Raw genomic sequence first — 22,653 nt, forward strand, 5'->3', positions numbered from 1 at the left:
CTAAAGAAGGGAGAGGGAGGACAGAATCTGAGAAGACAAAACAGGAGACTTTTTAATAGTGTCCATCTCTTTGACGGTTTCCACTCTATAATAGTACAGTAGTAGCTTGAATTCATATATATCTTTATTCAGAAGAATTAAAATGATTTGAAATATTATATTTATCATTACAAAGTGAAGTGAATAAAAAATACATTGTCTCTTCCACTTTGTGTGTAGTTTTTACTATTTTTAGTTTTCATAAAATCTTAAGGTCTTTTACTGAATGTTCTATTGTTAAATGGATTCTTATCATTAAAAGTGATGCTCAAACAGCTAGCTTATTTGTCTCATAGCTCTTTTCCACTAGTATGATATGTGCATTATTTAAATTAGATATCAGACTTTCCATTTAGTCCCGGTCTTTTCTATGCAAATACTTGGAAATCTTCTATTTTGTTGAATGCTCATACTTTCCCCTGGAAATATATAGTCAGTTTTGATGGGTAGGTGATCCTTGGTTGTAGACCCAATTCTCTTGCCTTTCTGAATATTATGTTCCAAGCCTTGTGGTCTTGTAGTGTGGAGGCTGCCAGATCCTTTGTAATCCTGGTTGGTGTTCCTTGATATCTGAATTGTCTCTTTCTGGCTTCTTGTAATATTTTCTCCTTAACTTGGAAGCTTTTGAATTTGGGGGTTGTCTTCTGAGGATTTAGTGTAGAGGGTTTTCTAGGGGCTCTTTCAATGTCTATTATTTGAGTTCAAGGACATTGGGGCAGTTTTCTTGGATAATTTCTTGTATTTTGACATCTAGATTTCTATTTGTCTCTGATTTTTCCGGAAGACCAATAATTCTCAAGTTGTTTCTTCTAGACCTGTTTTCTTGATCTGTCATCTTCTCATTAAGATATTTCATGTTTCCTTCTATTTTGTCAATCTTTTGACTTTGCTTATTAATTCTTGCTGTCTTGTGAGATCATTGGCTTCTATTTCCCTAATTCTAGCCTTTAAAGACTGGTTTTCAGCTATAATCATTTGGTTTTCCTTTTCCGTCTGGTCTTTCTGGCTCTTCATGGCTTCCCGTCTGGTCATTTCTGGTCTTCAATTTGCTTATCATTTCATTTGATTTCTGAACCTCAATTTCCAATTGTGAAATTCTGCCTTTTAAACTGTTATTTTCTTTTTTTAACTATTTCCCACTTTTCTTGCCAGATCTCTTCTATCTTTCTCATGATCTCAGATTTGAACTCTTCAAGAGCTTGTGACCAATTTTCATTTTTTGGGGAAGGTTTGGATGTCTTTACTTGTTTGCCCTCATCTGCTTTCTGGATTTTTTCTGTGCAAAAGTTATCAAGTGTTAGAGCTTTTTTCTTGGTCTTTTTGGTGGTTATTTCTTGGGCCTTCCTTGTCATCATTATGCTGGTTTTTCTTTCTCAGCCAGAAGTCTGAGTGAGGCAAGCAGGCTCTCTGTCTATAGAGCTAAGGAGCAGTTTTTTCCTGAGGCTACTTTGCAAGTCTCCTGGCTTCCACTGTCTTCTAGGCCTCTGCTGTCCTCAGGTCCTCTCAGCTTCACTCCTGCACCCAAGGTCTGAGCTCCCCAGCCTCCTGGGGTCTCTAGTCTAGCTGTTCTCAGGGTGAAGCCCCTGGTGGTCCTAGTCAGCTGCCCAGAGACCGGAAATTGGCCCATGCTTGCTCCTCCACGTGAGGTTCTCCCCTGAGTCTCAGCATGCTGAGCTGCTTCCACTGTTTGCTGCCTTTCTCAGCTCTACTCCTGCGCCCAAGGTCTGCACTCTCTAGCCTCCTGGGGTCTCAGGTCTTGCTGCTCTCAGGGGCAAGCTCCTGGAGGTCCCAGTTAGCTGCCAAGAAGCTAGATTTTGATCACCCCCTACCCCCCACCCCACTTGCTCTAACTCTGATGTGCAGCCTCCAACTCTGGTACTGTGAGTGGGGTGGGGAAGGGTTGGTCAGCTCACATTTTGATGGGAGCTATTTCCCCCCTTCATAGCATAGAAGTACCCAAATCCCATGTACCTTTGATACTGCGCCCTATTGGGAGGTCCCTTATTTCATCTGGATTTGGTTTTTTTGTCCTTTGGAGGTATGCTGATGGTCGGTGGTGAGGAGAGTTAAGTGGCCTGTTCTACTCTGCAGCCATCTTGACCCAGAAGATGTGCATCATTTGGGAACAGCTGTTGTACTTCTACAAACTATAATGTTGATGAACTCTTCCTGTTGTCAGCAGAAGTTATTTTGTATTCAACCCAATAGTAAAATTGGCTCTCTAAGATACTTTCCCCTAAGTTTGGCCTATTTAGCGTTAAGCTTTGTGTACTTTACCTGCTTGTTCCAGTTTGCAAGGCTGCTACCTACATAGGGTAAATTGCAGGATTTAAGCTACTTCTATAACCACCTCATTTGCTGCCATGGAATAAGTTAGGCCCTGGGAGGCTTCATTTCCTTTACCAATTAGTCAAAAGCCCTTCAGTAGAATTCACCAAAGAAATTTCAGTTTTGAAAGTAACTTGTGAGTAGAAAAAAGAATCTAACCTTAAACGGTGTTAAATGTCAATTCTGAATATAGCCTTCACTATAGTATTGCTACAAGTGATCTTCATTTTTGTTGTCAGCAGCATGACAAGCATGACATACTACAGACATAATTAGTGACTTTAAAGAGAATGATTAATTTGTAAGTATACTTCCTTTGTGGTTGTTCCTGTAGTAAACCCCAAAAAGATGAGAATAGAAGTTTCAAATGGAGTATTTCAAAGAAAAAAGAAAGAATACAATCACTTATATATTTGTTAAAGATTTTGTAATATGCATCACCATCACTGGCTATTCTTAAAGACTATTACAGAATTAGTGACGAAGCAGTTTGGTTAAGGATATTAAGTTGAACATTTTTTATATTTTAGATCTTGGCAATGTTCTGTCTTCCACTCCAAAGGTCAAAACTGTAAATGGGAAAGCTGAAAGCAGTGATAGTGGAGCTGAGTCTGAGGAAGAAGAGGCCCAAGAAGAAGTCAAAGAAGCAAAGCAGAGTAAGAGTGGTAGTTTTCAAACTGTTTGTTCTAACAATTCAGCATCACCTGGGACTGGATGTCTAATCACCACCTGTCATGTCAGCTACAAACCCAAACTGGCCATGTTAATCAGGGCCAGCTTCGTGCATCTGCAGAAGAGGGAGACTGCTGCTAATCGTTTAAGGACATTTGTGGTTCGAATTGAGGGGGGGCTTGAGAAAAATCCCTTAATCCAAAAAGAAGTCAGCCACTGGCCCTTCATGGTCACTGAAATGCCACCGTTAGAGAAGAATTCTTTGAATTAAGGAGTATATATACTTTTGCGTTAAAATGCATGTCTGTGACTCCATGTGTACTTCTGTGTATAAGTGAGTGCATATACATACATGCATGTGCAAATATAGTGAATCTCAAAGGGAAGAAACAGAAGTTAGAAGTATAGCATTTTATAGTACAAAAATAGTATGGGTGTTTCTATGATGTGTGTGTGTGTATATATATATATATATATATGAGGGAAAAGATATTAAGCCTATCTGAACCAATTCTTTATTGAGAATTAGTTTATTAGGTTAAGAGAAAGGAAGACAAGAAGAATGAGAAACAGGACAGAAGTTTTAATAGTGGGGAAGAGTCTGGATAGTGGAACATTTCAGTGAGTAACCAGGAAACAGTACAAGGACACCTAAATGAATGCTTGGACTCCTGGGCAAGCGAATAAGAAGAATAGATTAGAGAAAGGAAGAAAACAGGAAGGCCTTTCTGATTCACCTGCTTCACGGTCCGAGGTGACATGGGCTAGCTTTCTGCTGATGAGGACATTATCGGTTATGGAACAATGCTGGCCAAGGAGGGCTGAGCCATTCTGGGCCAGGCACCTCTTCCCAGTGTACCGTAGAATCTTGGGAGGAGTGGCAGTAGGGAAAGGTTGTTTCTAGGCCATGTTAACAGATTCAAGAGCATATTAGCCTGCCTTCTTTTACTACAGTTATTATCTGCATTTTAATTCTGCTTATATGACTATCGTAAAAGTTTTCTAAATTTTGTTTGCAATCTATTGGAATATTTATAAATTATAGTTAAGCATTTCTCTAAGATTATGAGTGCAAGGGAAGTTCTACTCTTTATTGGTAGAAGTTCTTCCTCACCAGGAACTTATACTATACCACGTCATTGGTCCCCTCCCATTCCCACTCAATATTGTGAATTGACAAAAAATATAGATATTACCTTTCACAGAACACATGTAGAAAATGCTGCAGAAAAATCTTAAAACTTCATGAATTCATACCTTATGAATTCAGAATTGGGTTAGGCTAAAGATTAGCTTTTCAGTCTCTATGAATAAAAGATTTATTAAATTAATAGCATGAAGATTGCTATGGGGAGATGTTATATATTTAATAGAACAAACTTTTTAAAGGACTTTAACACAGTTTGTAGTTTTAATATTGCTGCCAATTGCTAGTACACTTTATTTAAGAAAGGAGACCTATCCAGGAAGACATCAGCTTGGAAATAGTTTATTATTACTCTGTGACTTAAAAGTGCCAAAAACTGCATTCTTTTTTTTTTTTTTTTTTTAAACCCTTGTACTTCGGTGTATTGTCTCATAGGTGGAAGATTGGTAAGGGTGGGCAATGGGGGTCAAGTGACTTGCCCAGGGTCACACAGCTGGGAAGTGGCTGAGGCCGGGTTTGAACCTAGGACCTCCTGTCTCTAGGCCTGACTCTCACTCCACTGAGCTACCCAGCTGCCCCTAACTGCATTCTTTTTAAAGTAGTCTATAATATAAACTTGCCTGAATTGTACAAATTAGACATTAATCAAATGCATCTCTGATTATACTTTTAGTATAATTCTCTATTCTTGTACTCCAGGAAATTTAATTTGTCTAGTGCTTAACCTTTACCTTTTCTGATTATGAGGAAATGTTTCCTACAAAAGGGTAGGATAGGATAGGATATGGTCTGGTTAGTTGGAAGACTTAGGGAAACTGAGGATTGTATTTGGATTTAGATAACCAAAAGTGCATCCTTAGTAAAAGCTTCCCGGTGATGCATGAGTGTGAGATTTCCATCTTGTCCAAATGTCATACATGGAAGTGGAGGCTTGGAGGAGTTTGCACACCCAGGTCACGAGCCCAGATACTTAAAGGAGGGCCGGCCTCTGCCTGGAACAGTGAAAGCAGGTTCTCAAGGACACAGAGCGGGGTGGGGGCGTTGTGAAGCTGCCCGGCCACTTCTCTGCACGTGAGGAGCGGCTGTGCTCCGGAGCGGTAAGGGAACCGCTTTATACTTTAATGCACCCTCTTCCTGCACTCAAGGAATTCATTGTGTCTAGTGCCTTACCTTTGTACTGATGACAAGGAAATGTTTCCTTCAAAAGGGAGGGATAGCAAATGGTCGGCTTGGTTGGAAGACTCGGGGGAGACACGTCAAGTATGACCACTAGAGATGACAACTCCTGCTTGTAAGAGGACATGTGGGTGGATGGTCAAAGATGACCGGCTGACTTGTACTTAATTTCTTTCCTGAACAAAAGGTAAGAAAGTGATGCCAGAGCCAAGTGACGATAAAGATTTGGAAATTGTTTTCACTAACGGTTATGACAAAGACAGCCTTCTTGAAGATATACCGAACGATATTCATGCCAGTTCTTCCCTAAATGCCACAAGCACCGAGGAAGTAAAGAATGTGGACCCAAACTTGAAACAAACTGGACAAACTCCTCTCTCCATTCATCAAGGTATTCACCACCATTAAATCTGTATTCACTTTCCTTAGGCTAGTTTTGAGTTACCTTAAGATTCAGCAATTTCATGATTATTTTTGAAGAAAAATTGCACATAAATCAATACTTATTTGGACAATTTATATAAGTTTGAATTCCAGACTAAGAAAAAATACTATGTTATTACTTTTAAGTGTATGTGGTATTAGATTATTAACAAAGTATTTCCAAGAGATCCTCCTGGGCCAGTTTTCATGAATCTACATGTAAGATATTGATTACATTGTAGTCTTGAAAACTAATAGTGTTTGGGGCCAGGCTAAACAATGTTTTCATTTGAGGAGTTGGGAAGCAAGATTTTTTGCAATTGCGTAACATTTAAAAACATAACCTTTGTGGTTATTTACTTTTGCTCTTGGCTCCCATCCCTCTGTAGCCATTGTCATTCTAAACTAATTAACTTTCTAACTGCTGTTTTGTTCTCCCAGTAGGGAATAAGAAAGAATATCATTTTATAAATTAGATGCTCTACATGGGAGCAAGTAGTATCTGAGAAATGGGTTTGTGGCTTTCTGCTAATTCAACTAAGGAGTTATATGTTTATACTTTACTTTATATACTATTTTATCTTCAACTCATTTAACTTCATCAAAAAATTAGGTATTTTATAAACAATATGGAAATATGTTTTGCATGATAATACATGTAAAACAGATCAAACAGCTTGTCAGCTTGGGGTGGGGGTGGGAGGGGAGAAAAAGGAGGAAGAGAGATGATCATTTGGATCCTATAACTTTGGAAAACTTCTGTGGAAATTTGTTATTACAGGTAATTGGTAAAAAATTAAATTAATTTTTTTAAAATTTAAGTATTTTAGGTATTAGTAATTACAGTAAACTTGCTATATAGAAAGAGTTCCAGAAAACAAATTTCTTAATTCATTATAATGATTGTCAGAGCTATTTGTCTAGATCTGTTATTTTATCAGAGAAGTAGCTCCCAGGAAGGAAATCACACTACCTAGGTAGATCAGCAACTTGTAGTCTTAGAGACTGGCCTGAGCCTTGAGAGCTTAAAAGACTTCCCTGGGATCACACCGTTAGCGAGTATGTGTTAGAGGTAAGACTTTATTGACAGGTCTCCTTGATGGACTTAGCAGGCCGGCCTGCCTTCTACCTTTCAAATTTTGCTTCAAAATTCGTAAAATGCTTTATGCATATGACCTCACTTGAGCCTCACTACAACCTCTGAGGCTGGTATTATCCCCATTGTACCACTAAGGAAACGGGTGCAGAGAGCTTAAACTTACCCACAGTTACACAAGTAGTAAGTGTCAGGCTCAGACACAGTTGTTCAAGTCTGGCACTCCTCCCAAAAACCCCCAAACAACTTGGGGATTTTGTGTGGGAGAGACACTGACACTGATCCCCACCAGGGAGGCATTTTGGCAGGTTAGGCATTGGTGTAGCTGGTCCAGCTTTCTCAGTCTGGCTGATTACTTCCTCCACCTACTCAAGAGTTGTCAAAAGGAAAACACGCCTGTCTAAGACACCGTGACTCACTGAGGATTTATTTCATAGTATCAGAATATTCCAGTTCATTGATTGGAAACAGTGGATTAAAACTGGCTATGAATGGGCCATAGTCATAAGATGGTTAATTTCCTTCTGTTTTCTAGTCCCAAACTACGATTCTGAATCTAGCCAGCCGTCTCCCAAATGTGTCATAAGAATGAGTAGATAAGAGATTGTGGGTGGTTTATCTCTCACTGCCACTAAAAGGAAAAAAAAATCAGTCCTTCTCAGATCTGTAACATGCTCATAAGTGAAAAAATGGTTTAATTTGATGTAAATAAATCTGTGAGTTTTTTTTTCTATTTGGAAATTTGAATGATTATTAGGCTTTATATGAGATCTTTCAATAATTAAATTAATGCATTTTCCTTCCCGTAGAGCATTGTCATACTAAATTAGCATTTGTTAATTACATTCAGGCACATATGATGATCATGTTGAAGATATTTCTGGAATTCAGCATTTGACAAGTGATTCAGACAGTGAAGTTTACTGTGACTCTATGGAGCAATTTGGACAAGAAGAGGTAAAAAAAATGACATTTTCTGTTAGGTAAGTTTTCAAAGTGGTTTATCAGGAATTAAATGCATAGCATCTGTTCATCACTTTGAAAACATACCTCTTAAATTAAAAATTATTTGTATCTTATTATCATTTAATAATTTAAATTTTGTTTTGTTTTGTTTCTCTGAGAATTATTTAAATTCTCCAGAATCCTCAACTTGTTAAATATTCTGGAACATATAGATGAAAGAGATGATGACTTCTTTAAATACAGCTATATGCCCAATTTAAGTTTATAGGCACTAACTTCTTAAAAAGGCAAATAATTTTGAAACATTGAGGAATGTCTGTACAACTCCCAAAACATTTGACTTGGACTTTAATTTTCAGTGTAATTAATAGTCACGTTTCCCAACTTCAAATGGTTGAAATGAGAATAAAAAGGTAATGTTTGCAAAAACTTTTTTTTAAAACACTTATCTTCCAAGGTCTTAGAATCAATACTGTATTGTTTCCAAGGCAGAAGAGCAGAGCAATAAGGGCTAAGTAGTGGGGGCTTAAGTGACTTGCCAAGGGTCACACAGCTAGGACAAAAACTTCTTTAAAAAAAAATCTAAACATACATTTCTTGTATGTTCAGAATTCCTCTATTTTGTGATCTCTGAAAGCAGCTGAAGGACTAATTGTCTTATTATAGTTGCCTACACTTATTTAAAATTTTCAGGTTTTTCCTAATCAAGTTCTGATGTGTTGTTTTTTTAAACTCCTCACCTTTCATCTTAGAATCAATACTATGTAGAGGTTACAAGGCAGAAGAGTGCTAAGGGCTAGGCAGTGTGGGTTAGGGAGTGTCTGAGGCCAGATTTGAATCTAGGACCTCCCATCTTTAGGTCTGGCTCTCATCTACTGTGACCCTTCACTTCTCCCCCACCCCCAATTACATTTTAATTTGGTTCAGGATGCAATGGTGTATGGGCTGTGTGTTTGACACCGTTGTGCCCCTTGGATTTTAGCTAATAGAGTAATGAACATCAAGTTCATTAAACACTGTGTTTTTAAGTACAGGATAAATGTGAGCTATTTTAATTTCCTTCTGACTTTGGGGGTTTTTTTCTGTTTCAATGACGAATTTGCCACATGTCATTGCATCCTGTTCTTCTCTGTAGCTCAGTAATAAGAATATAAACATTTCCCTATTGAACTAGCTATTCGATTCATCCACCTAGTTATTCTGTTTCTGATCAAAGTACTGAGGACATTTTGGAGAAATACATGATTTTCCTCCTTGATATCATCCTCAAAGTTATTGGTTTATCCCAGACATCTGATTTTTCCCTAATAACCTAAGGTCCAAAGCACACTTTTGCAAAGACTACAGAGATTAAGGTTCTTCAGCCCAGAAAAATGAACATAAGAGAAGGGGAACATAAGAGAATCTAGAAAATCATTTGGGGAGAAGAAATACAGATTTGTTAGCAAGTGCTAGAAAGCTAGCATGGGAGAATACCAAGATGGTTGAAAAATCCATAGTAAAGAGGCATCCAGCATATCATAAGTTTAGATTTCCACATCCCAAATACCTTCCAGGGTGGTTTAAAAAAAAAAAAGATTTATAGATGCAGCCTTTGAACCACTGTCTGTTATTTGGGAAATCATAGAAAATTGAAAAATTACAAAAGTCTGAAATCAGGTTAATGTATTTTCCATTTCTCTATAAAGGAAAAAAGACAGATTCTGAAAACTGCCCATTAATACACTGGATCTTAACTATTAGCCAAATCCTAGGAAGAAATATTAAATCAATTATTTGTAAACTCATTGAAAAGAAGATGGTGATAGATACAAAATAAATCCACATAAATCATCAGCATTTCTATTTATTTCCAATAAAAATCAGCAACAAGAATTAGAAAGAGAAACTTTACTTAAAATCACTTTAAGTAATATAAAATATTTTTGGGAATCTGTCTGCCAACTTAGGAATTATATGAAGACAACTACAAAATACTTTTCACACAAATAAAACTAGATCTAAACAATTGAAAAAACATTAATTTTCATGGGTAGGATGAAGTAATATAATAAAAATGACAATCCTACCTACACTAATTTACTTATTCAGTGCCATACCTATCAAACTACCAAAAAACTTTTTTATAGAATTATAAAAGAAGATGGTTATTAGGAGCAAGCACAGGTTTATGAAATAACAAACCATGCCAAACGAACCTCATTTCACTCTTGACCGGTTTGCTAGATTGTTAAATCTGAGCAATATTTTAATGATGGTGGAGGTTATTTTCATCAAACCATTTGGCAGTTTTTCATTATGTTCTTTTGGACACAGTCATGGAGCAGTGGGCTAGGAGGAGCTGGATGATAGTACATTTAAGTGACGTTAGTTCCTAACAGTTAGAACTATACCAAAGTGGAATGAGGTGTCTTGAGAAGACATCTGGGGTTCCCGTTCACTGGTGGTTGAAGCTGACTTGTTGGGGAGGTCACAGAAATTTCATTCAGGTACTTAGTTGGTCTCTGGTTTTCCCCTTCCAATTCAAGAATTGGGAGACTGGCTCTCTCTCAACATGGTTATGCACAGAAATTGTCCCCCACATCAGTTCCCATTTTCTCTTCAGTACTAATTCCAGTTGGTTTCCCCTCCTTAATAATTCTAGAATGGCCTATTCAACAGGCAGTTTGGGCTCTGTCTCTTCTTCCATTAACTCTACTCCTTCTTCTACTCAAGTGATTTGCAGTATTAGATTCAGTGCCCAGTGTGACATTTCATTCCATAAATGCTTCATTGAATTGAGTATTTCTCTGATTTTATATAAAGATGATTAAATTTTGCTTTTGCTTTGGACTTTCTTTCTTTGGACTTTTTGGACTTTGAATCTTCTCATTTCACACAGATCTCAGCAACCCTGTCCAATAACTAGAAATCTTTGCTTTTTATGTTTTTGTCATAAAAGCATAGAATTTTCACTCTGATATTTGAAAATGCTTTGTTTTTCTAATAACATTTTTACTCTGTTCCTGTTGACATTGCTCTAACCTCATCCTTCCTTTAGATCTTATACCCTGTAAAGACCATACACCAGGGTTACATTCTTTTCCTCAAGGTGTGTATGACACTTCCATCAAGTCCCTCAGATGAAAAAATTAATGAATCTTATTTCAGAGCCATAGTTTATTTAGCCCAATTACTCTTTGATAGGCTGAAGTTTAGTTTCTGGAGGGATTATTAAGTTTCTGCATTGCCAAAGCTTACAAATGAAAGAAGCCCTATTACTATTCAAAGACATGGATTGTCTGTCTAGAAATTATATTCTAAACTTAAACAAAATAGATGGTGATTTTAAAGGTTATAAATATTCTGCTTTGGTCCCTTACCTTCTAGGAGGTCCATATTTTTAATTTTTAAAAGATATAATAGATTTCAGGTTCTCTTCCAACTTTGGATACCAGTAGCAAAAAACTTGTGTGATTTTGGATGGTAACTATATATTTTTGTGTGACACAGTGATTTATAATTATGGTCCTTTTTTCCTGGCTGTTTATCCATTTAATCATGTTAAATCTCTTCAGTTTAAAATTAATTTTATCATAGTAACATCTCACTATTAAAATACTTGCTCCTACCAGAAATCTGATTTTTCTCTTAAAAATCTAACTTTAGGAGAAATGAAAAATTTCACTCATTTGTTCGGTAAACATTTATTAGATGCTTGCTATGTGCCAAGTATAGTGCTAAGCACTGGGAAAATGATCTCAAAGTTTCATGCTTTTAAAATCAGCGATTTTTTTCTCTACCTGCAAATAAAAGGATGAATTATATATTTTTGTAATAAATCAAAAATGGGATGTTGGAATTACATTATCCAAAATTTTGATTACCATCCCTGAACTGTTGTAAAAATAAGTTTTCAAAAAGTAATCTTAATGTTTAGGATAGGTGAGCCTTTTTTTTAAAAATTAAATTAAAAATTATAAATAATTATTTTTTAATAGATCATATTTTTGCACGTCTGCTTTTAAAATGTCCCGTGAGCATAATGAATTTTAAAATCTAGTCGTAATCCTTAATATGCCTGCCCAAGAAAAAATGTCAATATGTGAAACTTTCATTAAGTTGAAAATTAATTGGAGAAGTTTTTGTTTTCATATAAGCATGAACATTTTGTGGAGCATTATTTTAACAAAATGCTGTTTTTGATTTTTAGTCTTTAGAAATCCTTTCATCAAACAAAGGACCATTTAGATATTCATCTCATTATGTGGGAAGTGATCACAGTCAACTTTTGGAAAATTCTGGTCTTCCTGAAGAAGTTTGCATGGCCTCTGGAAATTCTAGTATGGAGATGATTGCAGTGGAAGGAAAAGGAGAAGTTAAGCATGGAGGAGAAGATGGCAGAACCAATAGTGGAGCACCCCAGAGAGAAAAGCGTGGTGGAGAAAAGGAGGAATTCTCTAGTGTCAGAAGGGGAAGAGGTACAGCTCACATTTTTTTCTTCTCAAATTGTCTATTTTCAAAACTCTGCAGTTGAGTTGATAGTTAATGCCTGACTCAAGAAAGAGGTATTGAGACTGTTGTATTTGCCATCTGAAAACAGATTTCGATGAACAGTACAGAACACTCTGTTTAACTCTGGAGGAGATAGAAAGTGGGGCATCTCTCATAAAATCGTGCAGAAACCCTTTAGGGAACTGACAAACAGAAATGTTAAATGTTCCGGACCAGAAGGCTCTGGGGAATTTGGAAGGGAAATCATTCACAGACACACCATCAGGGCCAGGTCTTGTTCTTGGGGGGAAAAGTCTTCTCATCTGGTCTAGTGGGGAGTGATCCAAGTTGAGGCTAGAATGGAGTGGTAGGTTTGGACAGTCTAGAATTTCAGAAAAAGGAATCAGAACTTATGTACAAAGTTAAACATGTTAAAAAGTTTAATTGATGCTATTTGTTTCTGCATCATAATTATTTCCAAATGTACTTCTCCCCTATTCTCACCTAGTCATCCTCAGACTAGTAAATAAGGGGGGAAAGTTAAGCAAAACCAACCAAAACCTACTCTTTTCTGACAGCGTATGTTATGTTCTACACTCATAGCCCCCCACTTCCCCAGTGAAAGGTGGGAGATACGGTTCTTCATCTCTCTTCTGGGGCAAAGGTGAGCAGTACAGGTAGACAATGTTCAGCTTCAATTTTGTCTTCTTTTTATTTACATTAAATTTCTAGCTGTGTGACCCTGGGCAAGTGATTTAACTCCCATTGCCTAGCCCATAGCCCTCCTCTGCCTTAGAACCAATACTTAGTATTTGTTCTTAGACAGAAGGTTGTTTTGTGTTTTTTAAAGGAAGAGACAGTTCTTTCTCTATACCTTTTGTGTCGTCTTTGAAGTAACAAGACTTGTGTCCTCACACAGCCACCATAACTATGCAAGCCAACAGAGATTCTTCTCTACATATCAAAAACTCAGTTTCTCATCCAGTTATCACAAACCTCTTCCTTCCCAACTTCCCAGAACTATCAATGTGTTACCACCTTCCTGGCCCCTCATGGTGGAAACCAGATTTGATTTTCCAGGTCTTCTGTCAGCCGTGCTTTAAAGTTACTTCACTGTAAATTCAGAAAAGTATTTATTGGTCTTGTGTCTCAGGGCCACCTTTTTCTTTTTCATTCTCCAAATGAATACAGCAGTCTGGGTTCTCATCTTGGATTATAAGAGCATTTTCATTGTTCTTATACAAATCAATTATTTTAAAAAATTATCTCAATTTCTAAACAGTTCTATAATATAATAAATAATGTATATGTAGCAATTCTAAGTTTGCAAGGCACTTTATACAGTGGCTTTTCATACTTCAACAGTCTTTGAGGATAGATTCTTTAGATTCTATATTCTTATTACATATATAATTATTAATATTATATTATTATGCTCATTTCACAGATGAGGAAATTTGAGATTCAGGTAGGTTCCTAGATTGGCTACTGAGCTAGCAAAAATCAGAGATAGAAATTGAATGCAAAGTCTAGCATGGTTTCCCTGTACCGTGCAAAAGTTTTGGGCACTCAACACTTAAGCCATAGAACAGTAAGAGAATTTTATTTCGGTGAGTCTCTCCAATGCTAGTTATCTTCAGATCGATTTCGCAGACTTGCACTTTCTCCACCAAACGCTGAGGATACAGAGATAAAAGGGAAACAATACCCCTAGGAAGCCTATTTTCCAGAGGGGTAATAAGATAACAGTCACAAATACAAAGTTTCAGCTGAATTATTTTTTTCTTTATCATGAGGGAAGATGGAATTCTTGATGAAGAAGAAATGACTATGAAAATAATTGTCAGTTCTCGAGCAGAGCCAAAGGCTCCGGAGCTCTTCTTGCCCACCTGGCCCCTCCCGTAGCCAGTCTTCCAGGATCCAGGCACTCTCTGCTCTCTGCTCTAACACATCCTGCCCGCAGGAATTAGGAGAATTCTTGCCTATTCTTAACGAATAACTCAAGTACCTAGTTTTGCATTTTGGTTGCCTCTCGTCTAGACCCCAGATTCCTCCACCAAGTGATAAACCTTTCTGCCAGCCGGCCTTGCTCGTGGGCTCATCGTGCCTTGGAAGAGTGGCTCTAAGAAGAGACTTGAAGAAGGATTCCTAGAGCTCCGAGGCCTGTGCTGGCACTCACTCTCCTGTTTCCCATGAACAGATGTTAAGATTTGTGCATAAAGAAACATACCCTGTAGTGGAAAGAGCCCCAAGCCACGCCTAGAGTTGGGAGGTTCTGGGTTCAAATGTGGCCTCAGACACTTCCCAGCTCCGTGACCCCGGGCGAGGCACTGGCGCTCATTCCCAGCCTTTGCCGCTCTTCTCTGATCCTAAGACAGAACGTAAGGGCCGCCTGCCTCTCTTGGGATTCATCGCCCATTTGGACTGCTTTATCGTAGGCCACCGCATGCAGCATTTGGGTGACGGGATTGCCAGCGGCCACCTGGGCAGCGGAGGCGACGGCGAGCGGTGGGGCTCCGACAGAGGAGCGGGGAGCAGCCTCAACGAGCAGATCGCGGTGGCCCTCATGCGCCTGCAAGAAGATATGAAGAACGTCCTGCAGAGACTGCACACGCTCGAGACGCTCGCTGCCTCCCAGGTGAGCTATAGCCTGACTTCACTATCCCTCCGATTCCCTGGACCGGCTCGTGCTGTGGGCATGGACTTTGAAAGGACCCCCGGGGTGGGGGGGCAGCCGGGTGGGACCAGGCCTGGAGACGGGAGGGCCTGGGTTCCAGTCCGGCCTCAGACTCTTCCGAGCTGGGCATCTGTGGACAAGTCACTGGGAGCCAAGACTCAGGATTGATGCTGAGCTGCCTGCTTCCCAGGCAGAGGCCGCAGCAGGCAGGACAGGCAGGAGTAGGGGGCGCTGCAGAGAAGCTCCCGGAGGTTTGTCTCAGGCCAATGTGGGTGCCACCGAGCTCCTCCCTTTGCTCTCCGGCCCCAGCTGTTCAGGGCTCCGGTTCAGCACAGCCTCCAGTGGCGGGCAGCTCTTCCACCAAGTAAGCCTTAAAAGCCCTTCTGGGGTCTTAGAATCAATCCTGTGTCTTGGTTCTGAGGCAGAAGAGCGATAAGGGCTAGGCAAGGGGGGTTCAGTGACTTGTTCCTCCTTTATGATTTCTTGAAATAAAATGTTCGGGTTTCTTTTTTTTAGATTATGGTTTTCAAGGACTCTGGTGATTTTTAGTGATTCTTAACTTGTCCCTACTTGTCTTATTTCCCAAGTTAGTTGTTTTCTTTTATTTTCCCCCTTTTTTTAAACCCTCAACTTCTGTGTATTGGCTCCTTGGTGGAAGAATGGCAAGGGTGGGCAATGGGGGTCAAGTGACTTGCCAGGGTCACACAGCTGGGAAGTGTCTGAGGGCAGATTTGAACCTAGGACCTCCTGTCTCTAGGCCTGACTCTCAGTCCACTGAGCAGCTACCCAGCTGCCCCCGCAAGTTAGTTGTTTTCATTACTAGATGTTTTATTTTTTTTTCAGTCTTTTCATTTTGCTCTAATATTTTTTGTGGTCTCATGGAGTCATTTGATTTTGTTGGTTTATTTAGTTTTCAGAGATTCAGTTTCTTGGTTAAAGCAGATCATTTTTTCTTATAAGCTATTTATTCTCCCTCCAAATGTCATAGAAAATCCATTTTTCCTTTTGACTCTCTGATTACAGTTGTTATATTTAGGTTTTTGATATTTGTCAGTGCTTTCTAGATCTTTTTAGATCTTCTCTTTTCCAGCTTCATTTTCTGAACTGGGGCTTTGTTCAGGGGCCAAGCTCTACTGCGTTCTGGGCTTTTGGATGGAGTGGTCAGCCTTATTCATTTTGTCCTGGGTTCTTGCACTGACCTCTACTTCTTGAGGCTCAGTTCCCCTGGGTCTTTGAGGTTCAGAGTGCTGAATCTTCAGGGTTCTCTCTGGCATCTCAAAGACATCTGGGCTGTCCGGGTCTTTCCATTGTGACCCCAGCCTTGTCTGTTGGACACCATGCTGATTCCTGTCTGCCATTCATCCTTAGGGCTTTTAAGATCCCCACTCTGAGGCTTCCTGGTTCTCCAAAGGCTTTTTTTCTTAGAGGAGCCCTCTGCTTTTTCTGTTGTGAGAATTTATTTTCACATCCTGTATTAATTCCTACATGTTAGGGAGAATTACTATGTATTCCTGTGTCTGAGATCTGGGTCAGAGATACTATTTAGTTTGCTGCTGTTTGCATTTTCTTTGTCCTTGGAAATCCCAATGTATGTCTTCCTTTTTCACAAAATTTGGGTAATAAATGAAAGGGAGAAGGGTTCTTTTCCTCTGTGTGTGCCCTGTCTACTTATGGGGATGGGAAGGAGTGGACAGGTTGATGGAACACCTCTTAATTAGCTCTCGCCAATTAAAGATGTCTTGGGATGGGCAAGGAAGGAGCTGAATAATGTGAAGGGTTAAATTTTATGGGGTAGGAGTTTGGACAAAAGCCAGTACTTAGTTTATTACATGCAAAACACTTAGTTTATTATTAGGAAACTATGGATAGGAAATAGGAAGGAGGAAAGTGAAAGTAATCTTACAATAGCTTGTAACTATACCCCAGATCCCAATCCTAACTAAATTTCTCTTAAAAAAAAAACCCTAAATCTATCTGCCTCAGAGGGCAGTATCTTCTGCTAGGCCGAAGCCCTCGCCTACTCTCCTTCTCTCACCATCTTAAATATAGCCACTATCTATCTACCTTATCTACCCCGCTTATTAATCATCAGTAAGGCTATTAAGGCCTTAATTCCATTTCTCTGTCTCCAACCAGAGAGGGTGCTAGCAGCACACCCTCTCCTCAGAGACCAAAAAACCCTTTGCAGCTCTCTCCAACTCACTCACTCTCCTCGATGGTCAAGGAAGGAGCTGAATAATGAATGAGCTTTATGTTACGATTAAAAATAATAAAGACTGATATAAATATAGAAATTAGTATTTTAATTAAAGCCATGCTGATAGGGATAAAATCATTAGACCACGCGCTTGTAAGAATTCAAAACTGCCGCCCCCGCCATTATTATTACCTCTCCTCTCTTCCCGTGCCCGCTAGCTGAGAGAGCTTCCTTTCGGATACTCCTCCCATTTAAACTATCCTCTGCGTGGCGACGCAGGCGTCCCCACGCCCAAAGAACCGGAAACGGAAACCCGTTGGACCCCGGGAAATGTAGTTTGATAGTTCCCACGTTTCCATAGAAAATATATATATACTTTTAAATGGCATTTCCCAAATTTCAATTAACATTTAAAAAATCTATTTATTAGCCTGCCTGACCCAGGTTGGGTTGTCCCCATTACATGAAAGAGCCATGGAGACCCATATCACTTTATTGGTTATGATGCTGGTCTAACCCATAAACCTGATAGAATCAATAAGCTTCTATTTTTTACCCCAAAATCAGCCTCTTGAGATAATTTTAGTCCTAGCAGTAGCTTGATGCTAGCTTGATTGGGGATGGATTGGGAGGAAGGACGTCTGCTCTTGGGTGCAGCTCTTTGGGTGTCTCGATCATCATTCAGTGCCGTTTGGGATGTCACAGGTTTTCTAGAATTGGTATGTCGAGGCTGGACGACGTACCTTCTGTTCAGGCTGCTGTCTTGGCAGGAACTAGACCGATAGCATGTTTTGTGTAGCTGCAGTAGGCACTTGATGTTTGTGTCAGTGAACTGCATTAGCATTCCTGATCCCACAGGTGTTCAATGGCAGAGGAAGGTGGTAGGGAAGGGAGTGAGAATGGGAGCTTCTTGGCTGAAAGGTGTCCTAGAGTGACTGTCTTGTTGAGCCCGAATCTCCCAGCATTAGGCTGTTATTTAGTGCACCAAAGCCTTCCTTGAATGATTAACACCCTGGGGCCTGGCCAGCTGACCTCACTTTGGGGAAGGCTGCTCCTACCTGTTTTACTGCAGCTGAACTGGTTTCCCTTTAAGGGGGTGGGAAAGCTGTGCTTGGGATCATATTTGTTTTGGCTTCCTTGTTGCCTGAAAAATAAAAGGCCTCTCCTTTGGGCAGCTGGGGATTGGAGGTTTTAGTGGAACTCCCACATCCTGTGGAAAACAGCTTTGTCACCCAGCAGCCAGTTGCTGTGGTGCATGTTTAGATGAAGGGAGTAAATAACCCTTTTATCTGAATTATTGACTTTTTAACCGTTAAGAACTCTATCCTCTTAATTATTGGTTATGAGCAAAGCCATTTTTATTACATTTTATGGCCCACAAGTGTTTCGTTGCATTCTTTAAATAAAAAGTATTATTTATTTTTCTTTAAAAAAAAACTTCTTTTTAGAACTCTCTGCCTCCTTTCTGCCCTTTCTATAACGAGAAAGCAAGAAATGTTCTATCATTTATACATGTGAAATCATGCAAACTGTATTTCCACATTAGTCATGTTGCCAAAAAAAAAAAAAAGCAAGAAAATTAAAGAAAGTGAAAAAAAAGGATGCCTCATTCTGCATTTGGTTCATCAGTTCTCTTTCTGGAGGTAGATAGCATTTCTCATCATTAGCCCTTTGGAGTTGTCTTGGATCATTGATTAATCAGAGAAGCCAAACCATTTATAGTTGATCATCCTTATAATAATGCTTTTACTGTGTTCACTTCTGCATGAGTTCATATGTTCTTCCCCAGTTTTTCTGAAACCATCTTGCTCATTATTTTTTAGCACAAAAAATAATAATTCACAATCATACGAAACATAGCTTGTTCAGCCATTCCCCAACTGATGGGCAGCCCCTTGATTTCCATTTCTTTTCCATGGCAAAAAGAGCTGCCATAAATTTTTTGTGCACATAGAGCCTTTTCTCTTGGCTTTGTTCTCTTTGAGATACAGACCTGGGAGTGGCGATGCTGGGGCAAAGGATAGGCACAGTTTCATAGCTCTTTGGCCACAGTTCCAATTGCTTTCCAGAATTGGACCAGTTCGCAGCGCCACCAACAATGCATTATTGTACTAATTTTTCCACATCCCCTCCAGCATTTATCATTTTCCTTTTTCCCTTTTGCACTCTAATCCAAATCACTGGTCCAGCCTGACTTATGCCTGCTCCAAGATGTACGCAAATAATATAAAATCTAGCTCAATATCTTATGTTTGCTCTTACTCCAAAGCAATAAATCATAAACATTTTATCTCCTCTTATATTCCTCAGTCCAAAAATCCTTTTGCTAGCTGCTATTCCTCTCCGTGTCCGGTCACTTCTGGATCTTTGATCCCAGCATGCCTAGCACAGACCCTGGCACAGAAAGGCCCTTTTCATCAGTGTTTTTTCACTGAGACTTGATCACATGGTTAAAATTATATATGTACACATGTGTATATATGTATATTTAAGTTTAGTAAAGATATTTTATTTTACCAATTATATATAATAACAATTTTCACATAAATGTTCTGAAGTTATAGGGTCCAAATGTTCTCCCTCCTCCTTCCTCCCCCACCAGAGCTGGCAAACAGTCTGATCAGAGAATAATTGTATAAAATAGAGTTAAAATTGGAGCCTTGTCTTGTGAATGCTCTGGTCATTCCTTTGAAGATAAGTAAAGTGACCAGAGAGAGGCTGAGCTTCCCAGAAAGGGTGCAGGCCTGGGAGTCAGGAAGCCTCATCTTGAGCCTCCCTTCTGCCATTCACCAGCACTTTGGTTTTCGCTTTGGCAAGTGACTTTACTTGTCTGGGCCTCAGATACTCTACCCATAAAACGAGGAAGGATTTGGACTGGATGATTTAGAAATCTTCTGGTTCCACGTTCCTCGGATCCAGGGCAGAGCTGGAGACAGAGGGCTACTCGGGGGTCTAATCTAGCATTTAGTGACCTGCCACTCAGTAAAGCAGCACATAGAGGAAGCAGTGAGATGCTATCTTTTGAAAATGAGTCCTCATTGGGGAGCAGCTGGGGGGCTCAGTGGATTGAGAGCCAGGCCTAGAGATGGGAGGTCCTGGGTTCCAATGGGGCCTCAGACACATCCAGCTGTGTGAGCAAGTCACTTTACTCATTGCCTAGCCCTTACCATTCTTCTGCTGTAGAACACAGTATCGATTCTAAGACAGAAGGTAAGGGATTAAAAAAAAATTAATACAAAATGTCATCTTCTTCCCAATGGGTTTTAGATCCATGCCTTACAATACCAGAATGGTAGGCTCTGCTGGCTACAGAATGAGGGCTAGCTAGAGACTTGCCAATCTAGAAACAAGAAGAGCTATTCTAGATTTAATCCTGACCCACAAGAACAGCTGACTGGTCAAGTGAATGGGATGGAACATGGGAGAAAGAGATTATGTTGTCTTACAGTTTAAACAAAGTATTTTTAGTAGGGTTTAATAGCTTTTTTTAAATTTTTAAACCCTTAACTTCTGTGTATTAGTTCCTTGGTGGAAGAGTGGTAAGGGTAGGCAATGGGGGTCAAGTGACTTGCCCAGGGTCACACAGCTGGGAAGTGTCTGAGGCCGGATTTGAACCTAGGACCTCCTGTCTCTAGGCCTGGCTCTCAATCCACTGAGCTACCCAGCTGCCCCTTTAATAGCTTTTTAAATATGAATTTTTTCTCTTTTTTCTTTGTTAAATTAATTAATTAATTGAGAGTGTTTTTCTGTGGTTGCATGATTCATGTTCATTCCCTCCCTTTTCCACTCCTGGAGCTGACAAGCCTTGAATATGAATTTTTAAAAGATTGCCTGCCATATTACTCAGTCTTCTGTGTAATTTATTTGCTTTTGCTTATGTTTGTAGGCAAAATCATCAGCTTTGCAGACTGATAACCCACCTCCCTCATTGGTAAGAGACTTTTCTTATGGATATTTTGAAATGCTACAATGAATTCATAAAGTGTTATTTCTCATTTCAACACTTTCAGAATACTTTTTGATCCCAGAAGAGCTTTGCATTATGTTGACCAAAGCCTGAAATACACATGTAAACTTCATGATCACTTTAAAAAATTTTGTGCACTTTTATATAAAATGTAGCTTTATGTCTGACCATAACATTTGCTGATTGGTGACAAGTTTGTTTTCCTTTCTTTCAGAAACCATCATGGTGGCCATTTGAGATGTCTCCTTGTGCATTAACCTTCGCTATTGTATGGCCTTTTATTGCTCAGTGGCTGGTGCACTTATATTATCAAAGAAGGAGAAGGTAATATTAATTGTTGATAAATTTGTTATTCAAAATGGTATTTAGTTTCTTTCAGAATGGCTACACCTTTTCTACCTTAAGTGACTGCTCAGTGTCTGTTTTCTAGACACTTAGAACATTGCCATGTCGAAAAACTTGCATCGAACATAACTAAACTTTACTGCAAAGTGAGATTTAATGTGGAATTTACTTTCTAGATTTCATCATCTTTTATTCAGGAGCATCTCGTCAATTTACACAGCTGTGATATTTTCTGTTGCTGTTCAGTCATTTCAGTTGTGCCCCATTTTTTGTGATCCCATTTGGGATTTTCTTGGCAAATATCCTGGAGTGGTTTGCCATTTTCTTCTCTCATTTTACAGACGAGAAAATTGAAGCAAACAGAGTAAAGTGACTTTCCCAGGGCTACACAGCTAACATGTGTCTGAGGCAGGATTTGAACTTGGGCCTTCTAGACTGCAGATCCGGCACTCTATCCACTTTGCCCCCAGCTGCGGTTTAGGAAAGAGAAAAACAAACAGCAAGAGAGCCTCACCTACCATAACTTCTGTGGCAATACTTACTGCAGAAAATCATTCTTATCTGGAGTTGGTAAAGAGCAAACACCCAAACCCTCTGGCCTGTGTCTAGGCTATGATCTCAGCCCAGATCATCTTCAGTTCAGAAGGTCTCCAGGGGAGGGGTTAAAGGTGGACGTAGTAAGACTCCTTAAGAGATTTCTGAAGCCTGCCTGAGTGCAGAAGTGATCAAACTGACCCAGATTTCTTTAGAGGCAACACAAAGCCAGAGCTCTGAGGCCGTGTGTGTGTGTGTGTGTGTGTGGGGGGGGGGTGTTTCCCCAAATGCGAAGCTCTTTTTCTGTTTCCATAATTTTCAGTTTTTAAATAAGTGCCTATCTTAGGAGTATCCCAGATCTGCACTGTTGTTTATAGGTGACCTCACTGCTGGGGGGTCATTAGGCATTAGGGTCGGGGCCGGCCTGGGCCTCAGTGGCCTGGGATACTCCCTCGTGGGATCCCTTCAGATACGGCTCAGCGTCTTCTTCTACAGCGGCCCGTCGTCTTGGTGGCCTAGAGTGGTGAGCGGGCAAGTGCCCTCCAGCCAGGGTGGGTCTGTGGCAGGATGCCAGCCTGGGTCTGGTGGCTCCAAGGCCAGCTTGTTCCCCACT

General features: G+C 39.7%; 1 protein-coding gene across 2 annotated transcripts in view; it reads left to right on the forward strand.

Annotated features, from left to right (window-relative positions):
* The window catches only part of ACBD5 (acyl-CoA binding domain containing 5), a 52,104-nt gene that overhangs the window by 21,861 nt on the left and 7,590 nt on the right, over positions 1 to 22,653 (forward strand). Inside the window, exons 6-12 of one of the 2 annotated variants that reach the window (XM_044677336.1) lie at positions 2,898 to 3,032; positions 5,550 to 5,753; positions 7,732 to 7,838; positions 12,040 to 12,307; positions 14,759 to 14,958; positions 21,081 to 21,125; positions 21,376 to 21,485. In XM_044677336.1, coding sequence (XP_044533271.1) covers positions 2,898 to 3,032; positions 5,550 to 5,753; positions 7,732 to 7,838; positions 12,040 to 12,307; positions 14,759 to 14,958; positions 21,081 to 21,125; positions 21,376 to 21,485 — 1,069 coding nt within the window. The remainder of the gene's footprint in view (positions 1 to 2,897; positions 3,033 to 5,549; positions 5,754 to 7,731; positions 7,839 to 12,039; positions 12,308 to 14,758; positions 14,959 to 21,080; positions 21,126 to 21,375; positions 21,486 to 22,653) is intronic. The other variant, XM_044677335.1, reaches the window with a different exon arrangement.

Source organism: Gracilinanus agilis, chromosome 5, assembly GCF_016433145.1.
Source record: "Gracilinanus agilis isolate LMUSP501 chromosome 5, AgileGrace, whole genome shotgun sequence".
Lineage (NCBI taxonomy): Eukaryota > Metazoa > Chordata > Mammalia > Didelphimorphia > Didelphidae > Gracilinanus > Gracilinanus agilis.